General features: G+C 35.9%; 1 protein-coding gene and 1 non-coding gene across 4 annotated transcripts in view; both read right to left on the bottom strand.

The window, feature by feature from the left end:
- Positions 1-19,712, bottom strand: part of Rabgap1l (RAB GTPase activating protein 1 like) — a 639,610-nt gene that overhangs the window by 214,848 nt on the left and 405,050 nt on the right. For all 3 annotated transcript variants that reach the window (XM_038349609.1, XM_038349603.1, XM_038349604.1), the window contains 2 exons: positions 15,981-16,106; positions 14,568-14,711 (listed from right to left, as the gene is read on the bottom strand). In XM_038349609.1, the coding sequence (XP_038205537.1) occupies positions 14,568-14,711; positions 15,981-16,106 (270 nt within the window). The remainder of the gene's footprint in view (positions 1-14,567; positions 14,712-15,980; positions 16,107-19,712) is intronic.
- LOC119799623 lies at positions 3,980-4,141 on the bottom strand. The gene has a single exon (XR_005282903.1). It is a non-coding gene; the product is annotated as a U1 spliceosomal RNA (small nuclear RNA).

Here is a 19,712-nt window from a genome sequence, read left to right as displayed (position 1 = left end):
CAACATGTAGAAGAATGAAAATAGATCCATATCTATCACCATGCACAAAACTCAAGTCCAAATGGGTTAAAGACCTCAATTTAAATCCAACCACACTGAACCTGATAGAAGAGAAAATGGGAAGTAATCTGTAACACATGGGCACAGGAGACCACTTCCTTTGTATAACCCCAGTAGCACAGACAATAGGAGCAACAGTGAATAAATGGGACCTCCTGAAACTGAGAAGCTTCTGTAATGCAAAGGACACTGTCATTAAGACAAAAAGGCAACCTACTGAATGGGAGAAGATCTTCACCAATCCCGCATCAGACAAAGGTCTGATCTCCAAAATATATAAAGAACTCAAGAAACTAGACATTAAAACTCTAATTAACTCAATTAAAAATGGGGTACTGAACTGAACAGAGAATTCTCAATAGAAGACGTTCAAATGGCCAAAAGACACTTAAGGTCATGTTCAACCTCCTTAGCGATCAGGGAAATGCAAATCAAAACAACTTTGAGATACCATCGTACACCTGTCAGAATAGCTAAAATCAAAAACATCAATGATAGCCTATGCTAGAGAGGTTGTGGAGTAAGGGGAACACTCATCCATTGTTGGTGGGAATGCAAACTTTTGCAACCACTTTGGAAATCAGGGTGGTGGTTTCTCAGGAAGCTGGGAGTCAACATACCTCACAATCCAGCAATTCCACTCTTGGGAATATACCCAAGAGATGCCCAATCATACTATAAAAGCATTTGTTCAACTATGTTCATAGCAGCACTATTTGTAATAACCAGAACCTGGAAACAACCTAGGTGCCCCTCAATAGAGGAATGCATAAAGAAACTGTGGCACATATACACTTTAGATTTCTACTCAGCGATAAAAAAAATGACATCTTGAATTTTGCATGCAAATGGATGGAAATAGAAAACACTTTACTGAGTGAGATAACCCAGACTCAAAGAGGAATATGGTATGTACTCATTCATAAGTGGATTCTAGCCTTAAACAAAGGACACTGAGCCTATAGTTCGTGATCCTAGAGAAGCTAAATAAGAAGGTGAACCCAAAGAAATACATATAGTTATCCTCCTGGATAAGATGGTGGGACTGATCTAATGGGAGCTCACCAAGGCCAGCTGAACTGGGTCTGAATGAGCAAATGATCAAACCGGACTCTCTGAATGTGGCTGACAATGAGGGCGGACTGAGAAGCCAATGATAATAGCACTGGGTTTTGATTCTACTGCATATACTGGCTTTTTGGGAGCTTAGTCTGTTTGGATGCTCACCTTCCTAGGATGGAAGGGGGGGCTTTGGACTTCCCACAGGACAGGGCACCTTGACTTCTCTTAGAACTGGAGAGCGAGGGAGAGGGGGAGTGGGAAGAGTAGGAGGGAAATGGGAGGATGGGAGGATGTGGAAATTTTAAACAAATAAGTAAATAACCATAAACGTAAAAAAAAGTATGGAATGATTTAGAACAAAGTAAACAGTTTAAGGTTTGAACTTCAACTGTAGAGATTAAATCCTGCTTTGCAATTGTTCTACTCCCTATATAAAATATAATTTGTCTTTGGGATACAAGAGAATTTTATTAAATAAATAAGTTTATCAAATGCTACTTTCTAATGTACTCAACACTAGGAATTCTACTTTATGAGCTATAGAAATGGTTTCCTCTGTCAAATCCAAGATGTATCTTCTCAGGAACTTTGCATTTATATACAGATCCTGGTTAGGAGGATTGGAGGCCATGTGACTTGCCCAGTTCAATTACCTACACATAAGACTGAACCACAGATGGGCAAATGGCCTACGGTAACCCATATCTATGATTTACAACTACTAGTTGCTCCTCAATTTCTCTGAGCTAGGAGATTTTTACCCCAGCTTCTGGCTCCTGAGTCTCATTGATAAATAGAATGATAGAGATAGTTAAAAACTACATTTGGTGGCAGTGGCAGGAGGCAATACAGTGGGACACAAAAGTCAAGCCACTGTCTGAGAATCAGGGCTAGTAACTGAGGAATAGCAATTATTGGATGAAACAGCAGTAGATTTAGGTGCAGCTGCTGTGCCAATGGAATAACATCATTTACTATTATACATCCAAATGGAACAGTGCCAAACATTTAGATTTAAATTTATTTCTATTAATTTAGTTAAATAAATGTTCTTTAAGGAACCCATTCTTCCATTTTGACTTGCAATTCTTGACCCCTTCTCTAATGTCAAAAGTAATGAAAGCAGAAAAAAGGAATAAAGTTATCTGATTTGAGAACCATCGAGAGCCTTAAATATGGGGAGGAGTTGTGTGGTGTACAGTAACAGGATTATAATTATTTTTATAATGCCCATCAATTGTACACATTAATGGGAGTCAGTATGATATTTCCACGTATGTACACAGTGTATATCTAATCACCCTTCTTTAACCCTGCCTCCCACATACTCTGGTACCTTTCCCAGTCACTAGTAACTACTATTTTATGTGTAGGTCTTCTTCTTCTTCTTCTTTTTTTTAAGTTTCCACATGTGAAAGAACACACAGTACTTGTCTATGTCTGGCCTATTTAGTTAACATGATGACTTCCAGTTTGACCCATTTTGCTGCAAATGGCAGGATTTCTTTACTTTTTAAGGCAGAACAATACCTTGTTGTATGTACACTCTATTTCATTTTCCAATTTATTTTATGAGCATGTTGGGCTTCCCATCTTTCTTTTATTTATTTAAAATTTTTTTAGTTTCACATACTAGCCTCAGTTCCCCTCCCTTCCCTTGTCCCATCCTTCCACCACCAACCCCTCCCTGCCCCATCCACTCCTCAGAGGAGGTAAGGCCTCCCTTAGGGAGTCATCAAAATCTGGTATACTAAGTTGAGACAGCATCAATCCCCTACCCCCTGTATCAAGGCTGAGCAAGGTATCCCACCATAGGGAATGGGCTCCAAAAATAAAGCTCATGCATTCAGGATAAATCCTAGTCCCACTGCAGGGACCACTCCAACAGATCAAGTCATAGAACTGTCATCCACATTCAGGATTCAGAGGTCCCAAGAAGGATCCTCAGTTGTCAGTTCAGAGTCCATGAGCTCCCACTAACTCAGGTCAGTTGTCTCTGTCATTTTCCCAATCATGATCTTGACCCCACCTTGTTCATATGATCCCTCCTACCTCTACCTCTCTTCAACTAAGCTCCAGGAGCTGAGCCCAGTGCTTGGTTGTGAAGGTGATCTCATATCTTACCTACTATAAATATGCCTGTAATAAAAATGCACAAATAAGTGTCTTTGTAGTGTACTTATTTCATTCCACTGAATACATATCAAGGAGAATAGCTGAGTCATGTGGAAGCTCTACTTTTAGATTCTTAGAAAAGCTTCAAACTCTTCTTTATAGTGTCTTAGTGACTGTTCCATTGCTGACTAACTCATAAAAGAAAGCATTTTGGGGGGACTTGCTTACAGTTTTAAAGAGCTAGTCCGCTATCATCATGGTGGGAAACAAACATACATGGCACTAGGCAAGTATATGAGAGCTTTATATCCTGATCCATAGGCAGCAGGCAGCAAGAGATACAAACTGGACCCAGAATGGGACTAGAACTTCAAAGCACACCTCCTCCACCAAGGCCATACCTCCTAATTATTACAAACAATTCATCAACTGGGGACTAAGCATGCAAATATATATAAGCTTATGAGAGGTATTCTTGTTCAAACCACCACAATTACCTCCTAACCAATGATGTATACAAGTTCCTTTCCTGCACACTCTAACATTGCTTCTTATAACAGTCCCTCTAAATACAGTGAGAGTATCACTTTTGGCATTACTCTAAGGGATAAAGACACAGGCATTTTCCCATATACTTATCTGCAATTGCATTTCTTCCTTTATGATCTATCAATTCATGTGTCCCTTTTAATTGGAAAACTTGTTTTTGGTAAATTGTTAAGATTTTCAGTTCATATACTTCAGGGTAGAATGCAAACGCAGTATCCACTATTGTAAATTACACAGTCAGCATCTCCCACATTTGGGGAAATCACAGAAGTCAGCACATGCAGAGTGCAACAGTTAAGCCTTACCTAGGGAAAACCATTTTTTGCCATCATGGTAAATCCTGCCATGTAAATACAGTTTTGGGGTTCTTTATAGCTGTGGGATATTAATCTACTTCCAGATGAACTGTATGAATTCAGTATTCTTCCTATCCCTATATCCTATTTTCTTCTCCGTAGGTTGGATCTTCTGTTTTCTGTACAAAAATTTTTTAGATTGATATATAATATCAATTTTGGTTTCTTGGGCTTATCCAGAAGATTGCTAACTAAATCAGTATCTTCAATGTTTTACTCACATTTTCTTCTTATAATTTCAGGTCTTATATTATGACTGCTTATCTATTTTGATCTTGAGTTTTGTACAGGGAAAGACACTATGGTTTCAGAACCATTTACTGAAGAGGCTGTCTTTTTTCAAATGTGTTTTTGGCACCTTTGTTAACGGGCTGCAGTTGTAAGGCAAATTCTTGGATTCTGGGTTTCATACTGTATTGTATAGATTTACATATCTGGTTCTATGTTTCTGTTCTTATGGTTCCTACAGCAGCTTGAAATCAGGTATTGTGGTACCTACAGCTTTGTTCTTTTTACTTTTTTTTCCTTTTGAGATTACTTTTCTAGTTTTGGTAAGAAAACCTTGATACTTTGATGAAGGCTGAATTGCGTCTGAGAGTTTAATAATTAATTAATTAATTAATTAATTAATTGTCTAATACTTGAACATGGAAGGTCTTTGCAGTTTTTGCTTTATAATTTTCATTTTAAAATTATGTTAGTTTTGTATTTAAATTTTTCTGACTCTCAAAACTTCCATTGGTAAATAAACTATAAGAAGCCTATACAGGTTTTACTGTTGTTGTTGATTTATACAAAGCACTTATTTTCTGTATCCTTATGCATATATACCAACAACTCTTTTTGTTTTGCTTTGTTTTTATTATTTGTTTTTCATTATTACTATTATTATTATTGTTGTTATTATTATTACAAATTTTCACCTCCTCCCATTTCCCTCCCCCTCCCACCATTCCCCCTTCCCCTACTTCTCCAGTTCAAAGAGCAGTCAGAGTTCCCTGCCCTGTGGGAAGTCCAAGGTCCTCCCCCCCTCTATCCAGGTCTAGGAAGGTGAGCATCCAAACAGACTAGGTTCCCACAAAGCCAGTACATGGAGTAGAATCAAAACCCAGTGCCATTGTCCTTGGCTTCTCAGTCAGCCCTCCATGTAAGCCACATTCAGAGAGTCCAGTTTGATCACATGCTCCATCAGTCCCAGTCCAGCTGGCCTTGATGAATTCCCATTAGATAGGCCCCACCGTCACAGTGGGTGGGCGCATCCCTCGCAGACTTGACTTCCTTGCTCATGTTCTCTCTCCTTCTGCTCCTCATTTGGACCTTGGGAGCTCAGTCCAGTGCTCCAATGTGGGTCTCTGTTTTTCAAGACAGGGTTTCTCTGTGTAACAGTCCTAACTGTTCTGGAACTAGTTCTTGCAGACCAGGCTTGCCTCGAACTCATGGAGCTCCACCTGCCTCTGACTCCTGAGTTTTAGGGTTAAAGGTGTATGCCACCACCACCCGGTCTAATACTAACAACTCTTGAGAGTTTTCAGTAACATGTATTCTTTCCAGAAGTCTTAACTGTCCTTAGATCATCTTATTCTGAAAAGGTTTTTTAGGGGTAGGAGTGTTGGGGGCTAAAAGAGGACAATGTTATATAAGGAATCCATTCAATTCTTGTTAGAAAACTTCCTTGAAAGGGAAATTGCCCTTGGTGGTATTTAATCCGATAATATAGAACTGTCATTTTCTCATCATTCTTATAATAAAGGAGGCACTAGAGACATACTCTAATTCAAACGGTCAATGATTTCCTTAAATTTCTTGAAATATCAAGTTACTATATAAAGCTGAATATACTTCATACTTTAAAATTGAACTGTCTAGTAAGAGTCAACTTCAAACACCGGCTGTCAGTTATCTTGTCAGACTAAGAAAAATGTTGCAGTTTTCCTTACTTCTTTTGGAAAAGTGAAGGGAAAGGGAAGGAAAGAAAACTTTGTAGAACTACTTAAATCATTAATAGGAAAAAAAAAGTAAAAGGAAACTTCTATTAAGGCCACTGACTAAAATTTTGCTTTTACCAAAAAGTATCTCAAGTAGGTATATTTGGGGGTAAGATTAATATGACTGGCTTATTTTAAAATGAGAAATAACTAAAAGGGCTATATAGATGAGCAGAGCATAGTATAAGAGAAGTTTATAATAAATGGGATATTTAAAGTTAAGTACTCTGTTACAATCTTACTTGACTTGAGAGATAGTCTTATTTTATACCTAAAGCTGTAGAGGTTTATATGGGTTAACTAACATGAGCAAGCGATCCAGAAAGGATCAATATCTTAAGTCTAATATCTTAACTATTAGCTAATTTTATACTGTCTCTATGTTCCTTCTTCTACCTGTGAATTCTTTCAGAATTTTCCCAGTCAGTGTAACTTCTGCCATACAGGCACAAAAGTGATTCAGTCCTGGGATTGGTTTACATTTAATATCGCTGTTGGCCAAAGGGGTCCTATGGGAATCCCCAAATAACCCAGGCTGTTACCAAGACTATAGGGTGCTCTCCACATTGCTGAAGACAACACTTATATAACTCATTGAACATGTAGAAGTTGAGCCGATGCCTACATAGACCCTTCACCCCTATGTTCTAATGTCTTTGGTACAGGAAGTTACGCTGCTTTATAAAAAAATAAAAAAAAAACAATGTAAGAACCAACCCAGTCACAAACGCTTTGATCTACAATACTGTCCTGCCTGCAAGATATGATAAGGCAACTGTGGCACTACACTTGTGGGAGCAACCAATCAATATCTGATTTAACTTAAGGCCCACTCCTTAAGATGGAACCCATAACCACTACTGCTTGGGTGACCAATAATCTGAAACTAGAATAGCCTAGGAACCTTGGGTAAAACCAAATACTACTATAATCAACTTTTATGCAAAAACAAAAAACCCAGGATAGCCAAAACAATCCTATACAATAAAGGAACTTCCGGAGGCATTACCATCCCTGACTTCAAACTCTATTACAGAGCCACAGTAATGAAAACAGCTTGGTATTGGCATAAAAACAGAGATGTTGACCAATGGAATCGAATCGAAGACCCGGATATTAACTCACAAACCTATGAACACCTGATTTTCGACAAAGGAGCTAAAAGTATACAATGGAAGAAAGAAAGTATCTTCAACAAATGGTGCTGGCATAACTGGATGTCAACCTGTAGAAGAATGAAAATAGATCCATATCTATCACCATGCACAAAACTCAAGTCCAATGGATTAAAGACCTCAATATAAATCTGGCCACACTCAACCTGATAGAAGAGAAAGTGGGAAGTAGACTGCAACAAATACTACTATTCTAAAAAAAAAAAGCAATAAAATACTTCCTAAAGACATTCTGTTATACTCACTGATCAGTGAATTATTCAGTTTTCATCAGAGAATTTCTTCCTGCAGCAGATCGAAACAAAAATAAAGACCCACAGCAGGAAGTGAGAATACCTGGAAAACTCAGCCCTAAATGGGAGTCTCTATCAGGGAATCCTAAGGAAAAGGAGGTGGAAGGAACATAAGAGCCAGAGAGGAAGGAGCACATCAAGAAACAAAGCTTTCTAAATTAACATGATCAAAGCAAGAATGAACTCAGAGAGATTGAAGCAATATGCACAGGGCCTGCATAGGTTAGCACCAGGTCCAATGTGTATACGGCTTCCAATTTAGTGTTTTTATGTTATTCCTGAGAGTGGGAATACAAGGGCCTCTGTTTCTTGTGCCCTCTCTTGGGCTATATTCCTTCTGTTTATTTTATTGAATTCTGATGTGTCAGTTTTTGTTTTATCTTATCTTACCTTTATTGATTATTATCACTTAGAAGCCCATTTGTTTTTTAAGAAGAAATAGGGAGTCAATCAAGATGAGAGGGAAATGGAAGAGGAAGTAAAGGAGTTAGGGTAAACTATAATCAGGATATATTATGTATGTATTTTTAAAAAAATCTGTTTTCAAGACAATGGGGAAAGGTGCTTCAGCTTTTAGATCTAGCCCTGACCCCTATCTCTATGGAATTTCATAAGTTCAAGTTAATTCTTTGATCTCCAAATAAGTTTCATTTAGCTGCGTTTTTGTGAATTATAATCTGGCCTAGGATTAGCTAACAAAAAGCTCAACAAATCTCTTTCCCTTGGTTATAAGGAGTACTTAAACTGAATTAAACAACTCAAGAGGCAATGGCTATAGTGGTTTAGAATGCATTTGGCAGTATCTACTCATATTTAGCGTACATACACTCAAACCAAGCAATTTCATTTCTAGGAGTATATCCACAAAAGTGTGTGCCTATTCACCAAATGGCAGATTCAGGATCATCAACAGCGAATCTTTACACCCTTAATGTGGAAACAATTCTAAGGCTATTAACAATGGAATGGAAGAATGAATAAGTTGCAGTATAGTTACAATGAGAAAGATAAACCATATCTAGATGGAAAAATGTAAATGAATCTTATAACATGACAGGAATAAGAGAAATAATATAGGAAGCTTATTGTGTGACTACAGGAAGTACAGAAACAAGTAAAACAAATGTATGCTGGATATCAGGACATACTTAAACGAGGTTCTAAAGCAAGTCTGAAATGCAGATGAGATGCTGTTTTGTGTTGACTACATTAGACATGTTCCTTATGTGAAAAAGCATCAAGTATTCCTAATTAACATTCATTTCATCATTCTAACAAAAAGCTATTTAAAAACATGCAGCATTATATTCTTGGTGGGTTAACAGCACAATATTTGCACTATAATATGTGTAGGTTTCCTATCTCAAAAACAGACATTAATATAGGGAGTTATAATGATTTTCCTTTCAATTGCTGGCTAAAAGCTTAGAGATGAGGTATTCATTTTAGTATAAGAAGTATGTTTCAGAACTCTTAATATTTAAACCCTGTTGCCACACATCTTCAACTAAATTAGAGAATCTACACAGGCCACCACAAGTCAGGTTTAAGTATTGTAAATAACAATTATTAATAACTAGGATGTTTTAAAAACTCAAGTTGTACTGACAAAATGATTCCTTCTGCTAAATTAGGTTTGTAGTCCTAACTTCAGAATAAAAGAGGAACACATGACATGATGATCAGACCCTTAAGTATAAAAACAAACTCAATATCTTTCTTTTTTACTTTATACTACGATTTTTGAGTAAAATTCTTTACTCACAAATATTTTTTAGCTAGAATGACTAGCTAAACCAATGTTTTTGTAAGAATTTCCTAGCCTTTCATTTACAATCAAATATTAATTGACAAATATCAAGATCTGTACTGTTTTCTTATAAAAAGATGTGAAAAAGATCTAGTATGTAGTTTATTTAAGACCAGTTCTTCAACTAGAATATTTAATACATAGAAAATAGCTTTTGATATAAATATTTTATTAACTAGAAGAAGGAAAGTGGCAAAGAGAAAAAGCAGACAGGCAGGAAGTCAAAGTTTATTCAAAAGCTTCTTTGCAAAATAATCCTTGACAGAGATGACAAAGATGAGTTAGTGGAAAGAATGAACATCCTGAGCACACTACAATGCTGTTTCTTACAGAGTTTATTTTGAAAAGCTACTTTACTCTGTTACTTCCTTGGAAATAATGATGCTACGACTATAACCCACCCTACATTTTGAAAAGCTATGTGTAGGTACAGAAATAAGCTTAACCAGTGAGGTAAAAGATCTCTGAAGTGAAAACTTTAAGACACCAGAGAAAGAAACTACAAAACAGAAAGAATATCCATGCTCCACGACTAGCAGAATGTGTAAATATGGCTGTGTTATCAAAAGTAATTAATCTACAGATTCAAATGCAATCCCACAAATACACTCTTCACAGAACTAGTAAAGATAATTCTAAAATTCATATGTAAATACAAAAGACACAGATATCGAATACAATCCTAAACAAAAACAATACTGTTGGAGCTATGACAACACCTGACCTCAAATTTTTTTTTGTTTTGTTTTGTTTTTTTGGTTTTTCGAGACAGGGTTTCTCTGCAGCTTTAGAGCCTGTCCTGGAACTAGCTCTTGTAGACCAGGCTGGTCTCGAACTCACAGAGCCTGCCTCTGCCTCCCGAGTGCTGGGATTAAAGGCATGCGCCACCACCGCCCGGCACTGACCTCAAATTTGTACCACAGAAATACTGTGACAAAGAAAGCAAAGTAATGGCATGAAAACATGTGGGCCAGTAGAAGAGAAGATCCATAAATAAATGGACATTTTTGACCATCTAATGTTATCTACAAAGGAGTTAAAAAATACAATAGAGAAAAAGTACCCCATTCGACAAATAGCGCTGGTAATTTGGATAGCCATATACAAAAGAATGAAATTAGATCCGTATCACCTACATATCACACACAAAAACAAACCAAGATGGATCAAAAGCCTTAGTTTAAAACCTGCTATGAGAAAATAAGTTAGGATAAAAGTAACATTCTAAAACATTCTAAAACAACTAAAGCAAGAACATTCTAAAAAGGATTCCAACAGTATAAGAAATGCTATATATGGGATTATATTAAATCGAAATTTTCTGCATAGGGAAGGGAAATATCAAAACAGTGAAAACACAGCCCACAGAATGGGGGAAAATTTCTGTCAGATTTGGATATGGTAATGGTACCTAAAATATATAAACAACTGCAAGAATTAAACATGCATAAAACAAAATGCTGATCAATGAATAATCAATAAATGGACAAATAAACTGAAGAGACCCTTCTTAAAAGAGGAAAAAAACAAATGGCCAATAAAGTTATAAAGCATATCCAATATCCTTACCTACCAGAGAAATGCAAATTTAAACTCCTTTAAGAGTCTACCTCACTACAGTCAGAATGGCCATCATTAACAAAATAAATGCTGGCAAGAATCTGGAGACAAGAAACAAAACACTTATTCACAGCTGGAAATGTAAACTAGTGCGGACAGTATGAAAATCACTGGAAGTGTGCTGGCTGGGTCAGTCTGATACTGATAGAGCCCCCTGGCAAATGGAAATCTCAATTGAGGAATTGCCTCCATGAAAATGTCATGGGAATGTCAGCAATTGGCGCATTTTCATGCAGGCAGTGCCATCCCTGAGGGAGTAGGGCTGGGCTGTATACCAAAGGAAGCTGAGCAAAACCCGGGGAGCAAGTCAGTATTCCTTTGTTCCTGCCTCTGCTCCTGCTTGAGGTCCTGACCTGACTTTTCTCAGTGATGGACTGTGATCAGGAAGTGTAAGCCATGTAAAAAGGTGCTTTTGGTCAAGGTGTTTATCATAGCAACAGAGAAGCAAATTTGGACAGGAGGCTTCCTACTCACCTAAACCTAAAACTTTCCTATGACTCAGTTCTACTACTATGAGGTACATCCTAAAAACTCTGAATAAGTAGCACGGATTCGTGCATATCCATGTTCACTGAGGCACTATTCGCAATAACCATGAAGTGTATCCCACCTAGATGTCCACCAACAGATGAATGGAAAACGAAAACCCCATATGTGTGTGTGTGTGTGTGTGTGTGTGTGTGTGTGTGTGTACACACAATGAACTTTTATTCAGCCATAAGGAAAAATGAAACTTTTGGTAATATTAATGAATCTGGAAATTATTACATTTAGTGAGGTAACCCAGTCTCACAAAGAAAGGGTCCATGAGAGGGGAGAAAAGAATTTTTACAGAAAAACAAAAGAGAATTTTAAATAAACAATGTATTAAAATATAATAATGAAAAATTACTTTCTATGATAATAAGAAATATTATCATAGAGTATAAGTTGAAGGTGAAAGAATGAAACATCTGGCTGGAGAGACAGCTCAGTGGTTAAGAGCACTGAATGCTCTTCCAGAGGACCCAGGTTCAATTCCCAGCACTCTCATGATGGTTTAAAATCACCTGTAACTCCAGTCCTTGGGGATCTGATGCCCTCTTCTGGCCTCCACAAGTACCAGGCATGTACATGTTTATATGGTGCAGGCAAAAACCCCAAACACAGCAAATAAATAAATTTAAAAGAAGAATGAAACATCTGGTGGTTTTATTAATTGCAATCATCCACTGTGATCACAGATGACAAAGGACAGGAAGGCTTTTAAATTTTGTTTGCATTTCTTTACTATAAAGTGATTTTCTTAGTATTCAACATTAGAAATTTAAGTGTCTTTATGATTAAATTTTGCAAAAAAAAATGTGAATGCAGATTCCAGAAGACCCACAAACAGTGCCAGGTGTCATAGTTCAGGAGACAATTTCAGAACATCATCTATCCAGCAAATGACACTACAGCAATACTATCTACCAGAAGCAATAGAGAAATCCAATTAGAAAAACAGTTAAGCACACTAACCTCTGTAATGAAAATCACAAACTAATCTAGTATGAACACAGGTAACCTTTTTACGAACAGTATAAAGTGATGATGGTAATTTCAAGTTCATACTGTATAAAATACGAAAACCATTAACATATCATAGTCACTTTCCTCATTTCATGAAGTACTATCCTTAACTCAGTGTATAACCTGGAAAGCCTATGAAGACTTAGCAGAATTAATTCTGAATATTAGCTGGTTTTAGGATTATAGAACTCAAATATCTGAATTTGGTTTCTTCTAAAAGAGTACTATGTTTAAAATGGGGTCAAAACCATTCAGGATAATCAGGCAAAGGCCATAAATGCCCAAGTTTTCTTTGTGTATATTGTGACTGATAATAATATGCTGAAGAAGGTTTTAGCTTCTTTGTGTTCTCTCACTGGTTACATTTAAAATGGCATTTTTGTTGTTATTGTTTTGTTTTTCAAGACAAGTTTTCTCTGTATAACAGTCCTGGCTATCCTGGAAAGCTTTGTTGACCAGTCTGGCCTCAAACTCACGAGATTTGTCTGCCTCTGCCTCCCAAATGCTGGGATTACAGGCATGTGCCACCACTGCCTGGATTTAAAATGGCATTTTATAGACCAATTTATAAGTAAAATGAAAAGGACAATGAATATATTATCAATTAGCATTAATAGTTGTTACATAATCAAGACTAAAAATCTTTTTCTGTGAATTTAGCAAAGCACTGAGATTTTCCTTATCAAAAATACCTCATAAATTATTAAAAACCTTCCTTGCCTACAAAATGCTTTCCAATTTCAGATGCTATGCAACTAATAACAAGAACCTTTGAGAACAAAAGTCCAGCAATGTTTGCATATAAAATGTTTCTCATTAGGCTGAGAAATAACATTTAGATTATACAAATACTATTTTTAGAGTCAAATTACTAATGTCTAGAATGATTAAAATGGGTAGTCTTACATTTATGTATATTTAAATGTCTAAAATGATTAAAATGGGTAGTCTTACCTTTATATACATTTATACTTACATTTAAATATATACTTTTCTTTTCATCAAGCAAGCTACCCTTCCCTCTTTTTAAAGACAGAATCTCACTATGTAGCTCCGGCTGGCCTGTAACTCGTGGAGATTCTACTGCCTCTGCCTCCTGAGTACTGGGATTAAAGGTGTGCACCATATGCCTGGCCCATCAAACTACCTTTCAAGATAATTGTCAGGCACTTTGACAGACAATACAATATTAGATGCGTATTGTAATAAATTATTTAAAAGGAAAAAGTGGGTATGGGGTTGAACTTCAGTGATAGAATATGTGCATGGATAAGGCAGGGTTCAACCTTCACACCACCACTCTGAAAGAAGACAGAGAAAATAAATATAGTGAACTAAGGGAACGAAAAAGAATAGAGTAAACAAAGACAAACACCAAAGGAATATTTGAAAATGAATTCCTGATGCTTTCTACTGTAATTCAGTGTCAGAACACTTGTTTGGAATGCACAAAGCCAAAAGTTTGAATCCTACTATTTCAAGAAGGAAAGAAAAAGTGAAGAAGAAAAGGAAAAAAAAGGAAGATTACAAGGTCCAAAATTTTTATTAGTTTTCTCTCTTGGAGGAACCAAAAATACCATACACACAGAGGGAGCTAACAAATGAAGGAATTAATTTCTGGAGGTGTGTGTGTGTGTCTCAATCATATTCCCTAATGTAATAATAGGGCATCAACAGTAAAAACCCCTGGCTCTAAATTCATTTATTTAGCCTTTCTAAAAGTTATACTGCTGATATATTATTCACAGATATAGGCTTATTAGGAATATAATAACACAAATTTAAGCATCTAATTTTATTTTGTGGGAATTACATAAGCCTTAATGTTTTTATTACTAACAAATAATAAAATTACATAATCTCTATTAAAAATTCAAATGAAATTTTGGTCTGTAAGTATGGGTTAAGAAGAAAAGTATGAGAAAAAATAAGTAACTTGTTTTAAGTAGACTTTGCTAGTTTGCTACAAGTATGAAAGTTGGCCACTGTACCTCACACAGCAGTAGGTCAATGATGTGGAACACCATGCAGAGAGGAAACTTGGCAGTAAAAAGTGTGAGGAACCACTGGGATGCGTACATATGAGCTTCTAGGTTCAGATCACAAAAATGGTTGTACAGGTCTGGCAGTTGTTCCTAAAAGTCAAAATAAAAGAGTTAGGAGGACGATTGCTGAAGAAGCATTATTTCTTCAACAACTGCAATTTCTATCAAGTTCTCTGTTGTATTTGAATTGTATTCCAGCAGTGATTTGGTATTTGTCAGTGTACAGAAGTGACGACAGGAGATGGGAATTAAACACATGACAGATGAGTGCAGACAGCAAAGACTTATAACAAAGATTATCCTTGCTAACACAAGTGTTCTTGCTACCTTGGGAAATCTTGTTCTCTCAGAACACCTGCATTCTAATGAAAATTGTGACTCCAAGGTAAGTCACAGAATTCACCTTTGACTTACCTAGAAACAAAATGTATATTTACTTTATAAATCATCAAACAACATTATCTGAGGTTATATAGCATGATTTTAAAATATTCTCGAACACTTGGAAAACTACAAAGCATAACCAGATATTAAAACCTATCTATGGGTTGGAGAGATGGTTCAGCAGTTCAGAGCGCTTGCTGATGCTCCAGAAGACCTGAGTTTGGTTCCCTACACTCAAGTCAGGTAGCTACCATCTACCTACAGCTTTAGCTCCAGGAGATATGCTGCCCTCTCTGGACACCCAAATACATTTGCGTATGTATGTATGTATGTATGTACGTATGTATTCATGTAAATAAAAAATACATCTTTAACAATCCAATCTTGATTGTATGAAAAATGAAAAAGTAAAATTATGCATGAGTATAATAAAGATAACTAGCTCCTAACAAGCCCTTTAGGCTACCTTTACTCTTTCAATAATTAAACATGCAAATGCTTTTCAAAGGCCTGAGAGGCCAAGCACAAAGCATTTCCATAACTGAAAAACAGAAGCAAAGACACAGAAAAGATCATTTTCATTTTCTTCTTAAATAGCTCACACATTCACACACACACATACATGCACATGCAGACACACACACACACATACACTAAACTATTATACAAAATGATTACCTTGAAAAGGACCCAAACACATCTACATGATGGTTTAAATAAAGTATCTAAATGATCATTAGGCCCAACTAATTTTTCATTTATTAAATATAGCGATTTGACTCTTAAATCCTACAAGAAACACTGACTTTTCAGAAAAAGTAACTTTTATGTCTGAAAAGTCAAAAGCATTAATAAAATAAATCTATTTACATTTTCAATTGTATTCATTAAAGCTTCACAATTAATTATTGCTCATATTAGGGATTTTTGATAACAACAAACCTGTGGGTAATAGAATTTCCCGCTTTTCCTTACCTGCATTAGTTTCTCAAGTTGATAAAATTTGCAATGGAGATCTTCAAAATTGTTTTTATATAGATCTCGTAATCCATACTTATCCATGATTTTCACTAAGACACAGAATGCTTGCTCTTCTGGCATCTACAGGAAACACACATATGAAATATGAATGAATGCCATTTGTTCAGAATATATGAAAAGGTCTTTCAAGTCCTTCACAGGAATGACTGAAAGTGTACTATGTCATTAGTTTTACATATCTGCCCCCGTTCTCTGGAAAAAATTCTCCTAACTACTCAATAATTCTGGGTTCTGCCACTGTTTCTGCAAAAAAATACTTCACATATTTTTTCTATAAAATAATTACATTCTATTTACTTTCCCCTGTCCTACACAAAAGGTATATATATATTACATACATGTATAACATAGCTTGTTTTTCTCCCATTAAGAAATTAAAATTATTTCCCTCTTGTTATATAAACAGTTGCATCTTTATTTTTATAATAGCTACAGAGTATTTGATTGTCTGAACATGCCAGAGTTCATCTAATCAGCTTCCTATCAATGGATAATTGAGTTATTATTATTTTTAACACGAATAATTTCAACAAGCAACTTTGTCTACACATCACCTTTGACACAGGGATGGGCTGTGGTAAGGTATAGCCACAAAAGAAGGATTAGACTGACAAAGAATAAATGGATTATTTATTTATTTGTTGATTGATTGATTGATTGATTGATTAAGCAAGGACTCATTATGTACTGCCTAATTCTCCTAAGTTCTAGAGTTATAGTTGTTAGACCACCAATCTTTGGTCATGTTTTAAATTTCGATAGTGTAATGCTATCCTTTCAGAATCTTATTGATGCTGCTATACTTCTTTCAGTCCTTATGGTAAACAAGGTCATCTGAAAAGGGATTGTAGGCAAGACATTCCCAGAAATAAGGTTTTATCTAGAGGTAATCCAAACAATGCTCCAGCCTTCTGGAGTATGTAGAAGATGTGGCAAAAGCTGGTATAGAACTGATGAATGCAGATCAACAATGGACATGCAAGGTAACCCTTTGACATCAGCAAATGACATAGGGGGCCTTTCCTAGGCCCTGATATCAAATTTGGTTCAACAATTCCCTATCAGAAATTCATCTACAGAGAAATTAAAAACCTAATGCCTATTGTAAAACCATACTTCTCTGGGCGACAGAACAGTTTTGGTAGATGAAACAAAATTTTTAGGAAAGACCATAAAACAAGCATTTTGGCAAACTTCTATAAATTATCAAAGAACAAAGCTACAAATATGAATAAGTGACATTGCAATTGAAGGTTTGGTTGACATAAGCATGGATGTAACAATAATTTCACCCAAATCTTGGCATCCAGTTTGGCTTCTTCAGGAGACAAATATCCAGTTCTAGGGATTGGAACTTTATCTCAGGAAAAACAAAGTACAAGAGGAATAGAAAGTATAGGGTCAGAAAGACAGATTGGAAAGTTAAAGCCAAAGGTGGCTAACATAGCAATAAATTCATGAGAACATGATCTGTTATAGTAATTGAAAAAATAGATTAACACTTTTCCAATCTCAGAAACAAACCCTAAAGAATGCTTCTGAGAGAAATATTGAAAGATATTATCAAGAACACTCACTGACCATTCAGATTCTACATATGCAACAGTAGCTGTTGATCTTTAGGAGGTACTAACAACCCTACCCTTAAAACAGTTAAGTGACAAACTGTCTGGGTGGAACAATGGCCTTTGACATCAGAAAAATATAGGCTCTTGAACAGTCAGAACAGGACAACTTCAAGGCAGTTAGCCCAGATGGTCCAGCCTCATAGACTACTCCAAGGAGGACCTCAAATAGGTCCTGCACTTTCCTATCACACTAAGAGACTGGACAACAGCTAGCTCTCCCAGGATTTTACCATCATCTAAATTTTTTCAGGGTCTCCTAAAGATGCCACCAATACAGACAACAGGAAGTAATTAAAAACATTACACCAACATTCCCAAGAAGTGGAGTGGGTGGTTTTAGTTGGTCAGTGGGCTATAGATGTTTATCATCATTTAGGAAGGTTGACTGTAAGTTGTTATTAGTCATGGTCAGGGAGGAAACTAAGCAAAGGAGATCAGATTCACAATTTTGTTTTAAAAAGAAAAAAGGTGGCATATAGGAATGATAGGATATAAAAGGGTAGATAATTGAATCTCCTTGTAAACTAAAGAGAAAGCAACTACTAGTCTCAAATACTTTTCAGTGGTAGGGATTTTTTATATTGATATAAATTTACGGTTATTTTTGTTAAAACACACTGTATATATGTTTCCACTTTTGTTTAAAGTATTGTACCTATGTAGCTCATTAAAAAATATAAAGTTCTAGTCCTTAAAATCCATGATTAGAAACTATTTAGGATAATTAAGAAATGCAGATTAAAAGCAGTTACTCATGTACAACGATCAAATTTATAGTCGTGTTAGGTATGTTTTCCATGTCATGCACAGATAAAGTTTAGTTAGATATATGGTCTTCAAATACCTCAGAGATCTATAGAATATGCCATTTAAGATCTTTTTAAAAGATTTTATTTATTATGTATACAACATTCTGCCTCGATGTATGCCCGCACACCAGAGGAGGGTGCCAGATCTCAGTACAGATGGTTGTGAGCCACCATGTGGTTGCTGGGAATTGAACTCAGGACCTCTGGAAGAGCAGCCAGTGCTCTTAACCTCTGAGCCATCTCTCCAGCCCCCATTTAAGATCTTTTAATAATGTAAGGCTTTTCATTACAGTGAGACATGTTTGCTCCTGACAGTACAAACTTACTTTGAAAAAGGATAATTGATATCAAAGATCCTCTCTATGGAGTTTGTTTTCATTGTGGCAAAGTTAATCACTGGGCAAGAAACTGTCCTTGCCTCAACTGCTGACAGTATGCTGTACAAACTGGACAAGCAAGACACAAAAGAAGGCAACTGCCAAAATTTTCCAAGACAAGATAGGAGAAATGTTAAGTAGAGCCCATTAATCTTTAAAAAGAAATAGTTATGTTTCCATTTTCAATGGGCCATAGGACAATAACAAGGTGACACAAATATATTTACCTTAACTTGTATATCTTCTCCATGTCTCTCTTCATCACACAAAGAATACAACACATCTAATTAATACACTTGAAAAACAACACTGTTTAATAGTTTGGGTTTGATGCAAAAAAGGAAAACTGTGACAGTTACTAATAATTCTAGTCCATAATCTTTATTAAAAGCCTAATATGGTTATATATAGGAAGAGAGGTAGTCTTAGAGTGAGTATCCTCCTTGCCTAATTTCTGCAGTATAGACACATACTTTCAGCTCTTAGTTAATAAGCAACAAAGAAAAAAATCTATAAAGTAGTCATCCATTTATGGGAGAAAAATACTATCTGTAAAGACTATATAGAAAGGAATATGGAGTCCCAGACATTTTTTGATGATAAAAGATTACAATTATTCCTATGAATTTTAAAAGGCTGATAATTAAATAAGAGATTAGATAACAACATAATAATTGATTAGAAATATATGGCCCTTTGAAAATGGAAACATAACTATTTCTTTTTAAAGAGTAATGGGCTCTACTTAACATGTCTACTTCATTTTCTCTTGATACTTCTCTTTAATCAATATATTTATTCTCAGGACTTGTTGAGGCAGCTCAACAAGTAGGTGACCTGCGTTTGAACTCA

Source organism: Arvicola amphibius, chromosome 12 (genome assembly GCF_903992535.2).
Source record: "Arvicola amphibius chromosome 12, mArvAmp1.2, whole genome shotgun sequence".
Classification (NCBI taxonomy): domain Eukaryota; kingdom Metazoa; phylum Chordata; class Mammalia; order Rodentia; family Cricetidae; genus Arvicola; species Arvicola amphibius.
This window is presented reverse-complemented; position numbering and strand designations above follow the sequence as displayed.